Consider the following 8,579-nt stretch of genomic DNA (forward strand, 5'->3'; position numbering starts at 1 on the left):
TTTCTATGATGGAGTTGTAGCAAGTACACAGGCTAGATTAGGGCTTGAAAAGCCATCAGCATTAAGGTAGAATTTGGGCCTCGGTCTACAGAAGACAGACTCGGCTCTTGGAGGTAGTGGTGCAGTAAAGAAACACACATACAACTTCAGATGCAGTTGGTACCATGTATTAATATGTGACAGTATATTCAGTGGAAACCAGTATTTACAGTCTGCAGAGTTCATTAGAAAAGTGCACTTGACATTTGTGATGCGTTCACACATTCAAACCAACCAGTTTCTATTTCGGCCACGATGGCAGCTGTTCTACACACAATGTTGAGTGTTGCAAAAGCACAAAGTTCATGAAATATGAGGCACGCAACAATCGCCCAGCAGGTGCGCTGCAAAGGTAGAGTCCCAGGATGTTAACAGTCCATGACTTAAAGTGCATGTGTGTGTGTGTGTGTGTAGGAGAAGGTGAGGGGGAACAAAGCTGCCAGAGCCTCCTACCAGACCAGGAGGGCCCTTAACTGGGATTGCTGGGCTCCAGGCCGGTGTCTTAGCTCGCCATCGATTCCATTCTGCGTCCTTACAGGTACCCTGGCCTGTATAATGTAAACAGGACCACATCTTAACATTTCATCAACTAATCATATTCAGTGTACACAATAATTAATACATAATTCATGAGCAGCAAGAGAATAACCATTTCTCAATAAAGTGCATTTGGGTTAAATACATTAACATTAATTCACTTCATAATTAATCATGACAAATCTTCCTACTTTATGTCACTCATTTCTTAAATAACATCCATTCACACAGCTCAAGATCAACGTAAACATCCTATAATGGTGCTGTAGTGGCACATTCATCTCCCGATACCATGAGCATTAGCATTTAAAAGCTAGGTGTACCGTAGCCAGTCCATACAGACCGGCATATGCTAATGCTAATGCTAACAACAACAGGCAGACTCACCATTTCCAGAATATATCCGACGCACCACGTGACCAACTTATCCTTCCCCGGTGCTGGTTAGTGTCTAAACGGTGAAATGATGTAACTGAGAATACATTCAGAATGATACAACCAACAACTTATGACTGAAGATGACATTTGTTTGTAGCAGCTGCTCCCCTCACCTCCTGACTGAGAGGCGGAGCGGACACCTGATGACAGGTGCTACGAGCGACGCGATTGGACGGTCGCGACCTCTACGTACGTGCATGACGACGCAACTGCACGTAAACAAATAACAGGTTTTTTTTCTACCCCGGTTACAGAGTCATTTGGGCCAGCAACAGTTTTGGCCCCCAGTAAGGACGATGCATCGTTATTTTGTTTTCAAGTTGAATATTTGTATTTTCATCAGCATAGCGGCGGCACTAGATGTTATGTTTACTGAAGATTTGTCCCAATTCAGACAGTAAATGTAAATCGATGAAGGACCCAGAGTAGAGCCCTGTGGAACTCCACGGCTCATATTGAAGCACTAAAAGGCCTTCATCATGTTTATCTGCTGAAGGAAGCAAATCAGAGTTTAAAGTGAGTATCTATGAGATGAGTTTGTGACTAATGTGGAGTTCAACATCCAGCTTATACAAGTAAAATGTGGATTTTTTTAAACATACACACACCTTGATAATGAACTCTGTCTGTCGTATAAATTGTGATTCAAAGCATCAGGTGGCGAGAAAATGTACTTAATGTATCAGAAGTGAAGGTATTCAATCTGAAAAACAAACTCCTGTCAGCGTTAGATTCATAAATGACTGTCAAAGCTGTATTATTTCTACATTAACTGGAACACAAGCAGAACTTTAACGATGTGTCTTTGTCCACTTAAGCATATTTTAAGCCTTTTGATCACTGTGTCATCGATCTGCAAAGTAATCAGAGGCTATGGATTAATCTAACATCACTGCCAAAGTAATGCACAATAATAGAAAACCTGCAAACACACAATCAGATGTACGGCTGAGCCCAAAGTTGTTCATGTTCTTTAAAGTTAAACACAGTCAGACTGCGTTACTGATGTTAACGATGAATTTAACTGAGGAAGAGTCATGCTGGAGGTTTTTAGGATAAAAGCACGACGTCTTGTTTGTGCAGAAAGCTGCTCTCCTGCCTGTGAACTCAGCACTTCTCTGAGTTACTGAGGCTGAAGGTGTCTCTGCTCATCTCCGGTGTTCTGTGATCCCTGAAAGGCTTCGACCTTCGCCGTCAGACCCGAGGCTCGTAATGTTTGCTAATATATGGACGGTGGCAGATGGGTGGGATATAAATGAGAAAACCAGCTCAAAGTTATTTCATTGCACTTTTTTTGGTGACCATTACTTTGATGGAACCATCTGCCGTCTCGTGCATGTTTTTGCATGAACAATTACAAACTACGGTGAAGGTCTTCGGTCACTGCAGCAGGAAAAACCCGCAGCAGCACAAAGTCTTCAGGCGTCGCTCACAAAGTCATTACACGCTCTAACTTGGTACCAGAACCGGTAAAAATACGGGTTGTTAATGCAGACATGATTTACAGTTTCAACCTGTTTCTTTCTTTTTTATTCTTTTATATTCAACATATACATGGACACATGTTTATAATAGATGTCGTCTGTAATTTAACAGTCCAGGAAAATTTTGTAAATTTATTTAACCTTAATGTGCATCAGATTTCTTTCAAATGGTTAATATCAGTAAAAATAAATAAAAATAAAAAATAGGTAGATATTTTCATTATAATTTTATGGTCAAGACTAAATTATTATTTATTACAAATACTTTTTAAAAATATGTGGACATTAGTTACAGTTTTGGCCCGTTTTTAATGTAAATTAATATTTTATCAAACCAGGATAAATCTGTAAAACAACATAAACAAAGAATAGTTTAAAAAATATTTTATATAATTTTAAAAATGATTTTTTTTTTGCTGATTTACATGCAGTAAAAAATTGTGTATTTTTGTGGTCAAATGCTGTAAAAGAACAAATAATTGTGAAAAAAAAAGTTTTTTCCCTATTATTTACAGTTAGTCTTTTTATTTATTTCATACATTTTTACTCTTTCTGTGATTTTAAGATATTTTTCAGCAATTTAGCAAAACAGAAGTTTTTTTTAATATATAGATAATAATAATAATTATTAATATGAATAATGTCACATTACACTTAAACTCACTGATTTCTGATGTGCACGTTGTTTACGGTGTCATTAGTTAAATGAGACAGCGAGCGCGACGTTCCTGACTCAGCAGATATTCTAACAGAACAAACTTCCACTCTGTTGGAGTTTCATCCAGAAAGTCTGATTTGTTTTGGTGCTTTTAGATTTGACCTTTGCTGCTGGGTCCTAAATGGGTCGATTAAAGGTCCGGTTCTGGGCCCTGCAGCGGGAAGTCGCCTCCTCGGATGCGTTAACGCTGCAGGAAGCGGCGCCGCATCCTTGACAAGAGGCCTGAGATGCCAAGCAGCGCCCCTGGACCCCGAGGATTAGTGACCTCGAGTGCCTTCGGCGCCATTACCATACCTCCTGAGATGTCGACGACCGCAGGGCGACGCTGCCAAAGCAAACCAATCACACATCTGTTGCTATAAAATAAAGAGCCACTAATCATCTGGCAGCCCACCAACAATAACACTCGAGGCTTTCATCCTCTTCTGGGAAGCTCGGTTCCGTTCACTCACAGGCTGCTGCGCCGCCGGTCCCAGCAGAACTATTAGCAGCTATATATACAACCAGGATAGTGTGTCGGGTGGATTCAGTTTCCGCCCGCTGGGAGTTAGAAGCAGGTGAGCGTCTGGATGTGGTCTGGTCCCAGCAGGCCCAGCGTGAGGGCAGGTGCTGGAGGACCGTCGACCGGCCCGGCCCGGCCCGGCCCGCCTGGAGACAGCAGGGACAGTGACGCGGCGGGGTCAGGAGGGGAGGCTCGGGGTGGAGGGCATGGCTGGAATTCAAGGATCAGGTTTCCCAGCGAAGTGCACAGCGATGAGCTCGGTCCTAATTATAGAGGAGCGGGTCGGGTCGGGGGGGGGATGGGAGGCTGGCAGAGGGGTGAGGAGGCGACACTGTGAAGGGGTGAAAATGGGTGAATGTCAGATTGGAGGGCAGAGCGGGTGTCACGCCAGCAAAGCAGAGGGAGGCGGCCAGTTTCTGTCAAATCTGTTTAATGATGAGCAGCAGTGGAGCCACACAGACGTGAGCAGCGTTCACACAATACAGCAGGACCACAGTTTACCGCACACAGATAGAAGGCCGTGTTCCACTGCAGGGACTCGGTGGAACCTCTGAGCGCGTTCAGGTCCGTCCCTGCAGAACCTCTATCGAAGGGTAAAAAAGGTGAAAGTCTCGAAAAGGAGAATCCCGTAAAAAGCAGCAAAAATCTGACCAGAAAAGATTCGTTATGACGTTCAACAAGTGCAAAAAGAAAAGAAAAAGTGTAAAATAACAGTAAGGCTGCACAATAAAGACAAACAAAGTGTGTTTCTACAGTCCAGTGGTGCAAAAGAAGAAAAATAATGTGAATATTATTCATAGTTTTGTCCTGTTTAATCCTGTAATTTAACAAAAATATGTGTAAAATAAGTTCTTCTTGTGATGTAAATACAGAATGAAAGTGTGTTTTTACAGTGAAGCTGCTTTTTACTTCTTTTTTTAATAGTAAACATGTGACCTAACATGCTGGATATTATCTGTAATTGAACAACACCTTACAAATCTTAAATAGTTTTCCTTTCACACAGCAGTAAAATATGTATGTTTTAAATATATTAAAGATTCAACTCACAGTTTTTTTTCTCTACTGTTAACATGTAAATAAATAGTTTTTAATGTGACTTTATCAGTTATTATCTGTAGTTTCACCCCAAAAAAGGACAAATCTGTAAATAAAAAGCTAAAAACAGTAATATACATAATTTCCCCGTAAAATAACTGAAAATATTCACCACATAATGATCTTATTAGTCGATTTAAAACCGGTAGACGTGCCGTCAGGTTCGACGTGTTCAAGGAACAAAGTGCTATTTAGAAAAATGCAGATTTTTGATGTAAATTTTCTGAAATTTTTTTTAACAAAAAAAGAGGAAGTCTTGTTTAATAGGTGAAACTGAGGGAACATGACGAGCGTGTTCTTTAATTCTTGTCCTTTACAAAATTCATCATACAGGTCACCGTGGCAACGCTGCTACACAGCGCCGGAGTCGTGTTAACGCTGAAGCGGTCGGATCCTAACCGGGCCGACTGGGGGTCCGATCCCGTCCCCTGCAGTGGAAAGCGACCGGAGACGACGCCACAAACAGCGAGGACACGGAAACGCCGACATGTTGGTCGTATGTGCGGCGTTACGAAGCGAGTCCTCCGGCGTACGACACAGTTTGATGTTTCACTCGTAGCTGACATTCGTGTGATGCGCTGAAGCCGCGTTCACGCTACAGGTGGATAAAACACACGCATCTTCTCTCGGACCAATCACGTATCTGAGCAGCTCGTCGCCACGGTGACGCTGAAGATGCAGGAGAAGCTTCGAACTGGTCGTGAAAGAGTCGAACTGAACCCGAAGGTGGAAACAAAGCGAAGAGAGTTCAGGCTCCTTCAGACCTGGAGGCTTTTCCTCAGTCGCCACCGTTCAGGGAGGAAAGACGTCTGGTCACATGTTTTTAACTTTTGGAGACACGGTTGGCACCATAAAACCAATTAATCATCAGTTGGATATCAATTATTTTGATAAGGGATAAATCAGCTCTTTTACATTTAAAACAGTCTAAATTCTGACTGCAGCTCCTCATATGTGAACGTTTCCTGATATCTTTCCTCCTCTGTGGCCGTAACCTGAACATCTTTGGACTAAACTAATCATCTTGGACTGACTGATGCTGTTCGACCGTTTCCAGACGTTTTAAAGACAACAGACAACAACAAAAACCATCATTTGGTGACATAATCATGAATGAAGTGAGGCCGAGCGCAGCCCTGTTTGGTTATATCATCATCCTACACACCAGGAAACACTTTTTGTGTTTTTTACATTGCGTTCTATTTTTTTCTTGGCAGCGTTGGGCTTCCATACAAACCAACTACAAAAATAGAAAAGTGTCTGAGCAATAAAAAATGATTCACTCTGCTCCTGCAGCAGGACTCTAGATCCTGTGCAGGCTAACGCGCCTACTGGAGACACTTTTCCTCGTAAACACATCAGCTGCAGCGCTGCTTCTTCTTCGTCTACTCTAAAATTACAAAACCAGCTCCTGCTAGCCCTCCTCGCGGCGCCTCCCTGTGTCGTGTGTGTGTCACTCCTCCTCCTAATGTGATTAAGACCTTCTCTGGTGAATAAATGCCCAGAGCAAGCTGACAGAGGTGGGCGGTCGCTCGCTCTCAGACGGGACGTCGAGAACAGCGTTTGCATATGTCGGCGGCTAGGTGGCGCTATTCTTGTGAGGCAAACACTTCTGCCAGGGGCTGAAGGGCAGCGAGAGGACGATGAAGAGGAACCCTCCGAAGATGAGGATGGCTCCGGCCGACCCGACGCAGGCCACCGACCAGGACAGCTCGTGGTGCAGAGGGACCGAGTGGTCGCTGGACAGCAGGGCCAGGACGGACTGGTGGAAGATCAGAACCGACAGCAGCACCAGCACACCTGCACAGGTAGACATCAGGAGGGATGAGGGAGGGTTTAGCTAAAAGGACCAAATAGTTAACTAACAGTAATAAATAGTTAACTACCAGTTATAAATAGTTAATTAACAGGACTAAATAGTTAACTAACAGGACTAAATAGCTAACTAAAAGCAACAAATAATTAGCGAAATGGAAGAAACAGTTAGCTAAAAGTACCAAAGAGCCAAAAGTAGTTAATTAAAAGTAATAAATAGTTGAAGGAATTAATAGATAAAATAATACATTTTTAGCTGTTCATTGAATTGGTTATTTTTTTTAAATCAATATATTACTTATTTATTAGTGTTAGCTAACTATTCATAAACAATATTATTATTATTAATGCCAAATAATAACAACAACAACAACAACAACAATAATAATAATAATAATAATAATAGAGAGTTCAAAGTCAGTGAACTTCCTGCTGCTGGGGTCGTCCAGGAAGTATTTTGTGTTGAATGAAAGTCACCTGACAGGATGAAGCAGAAGGAGGCCGGCTTGAGGAAGAAGGCGACTCCTTTGCTGAGCGCCATGGCGATGCAGAGCGAGCCCATGACCATCATGGTGAGGCTGAGCAGGGCCAGGATGGCTGCAGCCAGGTTCAGGTCTGGGAACGAGTCAAACAGAAGCATCTGTAACCGTGAGCAGCAGAGAGGAGCAGAAACACCACGAAGCTCTGAGAGGAAACCACCTGACGAGGTCTGGCTCTGCTGGGATTCTGCTGGGTTTGTGTTGAAGCGTCTGGCTCCGTTTAAAACACATCTACTGGCATCCCACACCTGAACAGGTGCAGCCCAACAGTCTGCCTCCAGCAGCCGCTGCCAGTTCTGCCTTTCTAACAGACACTGTTTCATTAATGAAGCCGAGCAGGTAGCGTGTTGGTCTGTTGCTGCTGCAGGAGAAGAAGCCAAGAAGGAGGCGAGATAAACAACAGAAGCAAACATAAAAAGACCGGCTTGTGTTTGTGTTCTTCAGCCTCAGACGTGCTTCATCTCCAAACCAAATGTTGGTTTATGGAGAAGCTTTATTTGACCAACAGGTTGATTTTCTGGCTGGAACGACACAAAGATCACGTATCTGTGAGCAGCTTCGGGTTACAGTTATCTGTATTCATGGCTGCTACAAAAAGATCATTATTTAGCACATGTTTGTAGTTATGATTATTTTTTAACTATTAATTTACAGATTTTCCCTTTTTATTGATGAGAAACTAATTTTTAAAAAATAAAACAGAAAGAGGCAAAAACTGTGAATAACATTTACATCAGTAATATTTTAACAACTTTTGAGTTGTCAGAGATGATTTTAATAAATTTAAATCAGTCAAAAATCTATTTGCTGGAAGGAGAATTATTTAAGATTTGTGTTTTATTAAATTACAGATAATATCCAGTAAAATCAGTATTAGGTCACATGTTTACTAGAAAAAAGAAAGAAAGGAAGGAAGAGCTTTTACTGTAAAAATCACATTTTTGTATTTACATCAGATAAATACTTATTTGTATTTAAATGTGTATCGTTGATGTTGTGTGGTGGAACATGAGGGTGTAACTCTCTCAGTAACTCTCTGAACTCAGCTTTTGGTTGCTGTTGTTTTGTTTTTGTTGTTCTCGTCTTGTTTTTCTTCACCGTGGATGAGATTTCACTTTAACAAAGTCCTGCAGAGACCTCAGAGACGTCTTCTGGAAATCAGGGAACAGCAGAGATTCCGTGTTTATTTCGTATATTTTACAGCAACGCATAAAACCTGGAATCAACACGTCCAAACTCTGCAAACTACAGATATTTAACATTTTACGTTTTTATGTAGTTTTCACAAAACAATTCTGCTGTTCAGATGAAAATTATCATCACTTGATGGCTGCTCTCTGTTGATAGTTTCTCAGTTGCACCAAGGAGCCAAATATTTTTTATTTTTATAGAATCTAATTTGAACATAT

The 8,579-nt window shown here is 41.8% G+C and overlaps 1 protein-coding gene across 1 annotated transcript in view; it reads right to left on the reverse strand.

Moving 5' to 3' along the window:
- Nucleotides 1-6,005: 6,005 nt before the first annotated feature.
- Nucleotides 6,006-8,579, reverse strand: part of LOC103372678 (voltage-dependent calcium channel gamma-6 subunit) — a 14,212-nt gene continuing 11,638 nt past the window's right edge. The window contains exons 3-4 of the mRNA XM_008302375.1: nt 7,109-7,315; nt 6,006-6,616 (exon numbers count right to left, since the gene is read on the reverse strand). Of these exons, the coding sequence (XP_008300597.1) occupies nt 6,396-6,616; nt 7,109-7,315 (428 nt within the window). The 3' untranslated portion in view covers nt 6,006-6,395. The remainder of the gene's footprint in view (nt 6,617-7,108; nt 7,316-8,579) is intronic.

The sequence above is a fragment of the Stegastes partitus genome, unplaced genomic scaffold (genome assembly GCF_000690725.1).
Source record: "Stegastes partitus isolate 25-593 unplaced genomic scaffold, Stegastes_partitus-1.0.2 Scaffold1804, whole genome shotgun sequence".
Classification (NCBI taxonomy): Eukaryota; Metazoa; Chordata; class Actinopteri; family Pomacentridae; genus Stegastes; species Stegastes partitus.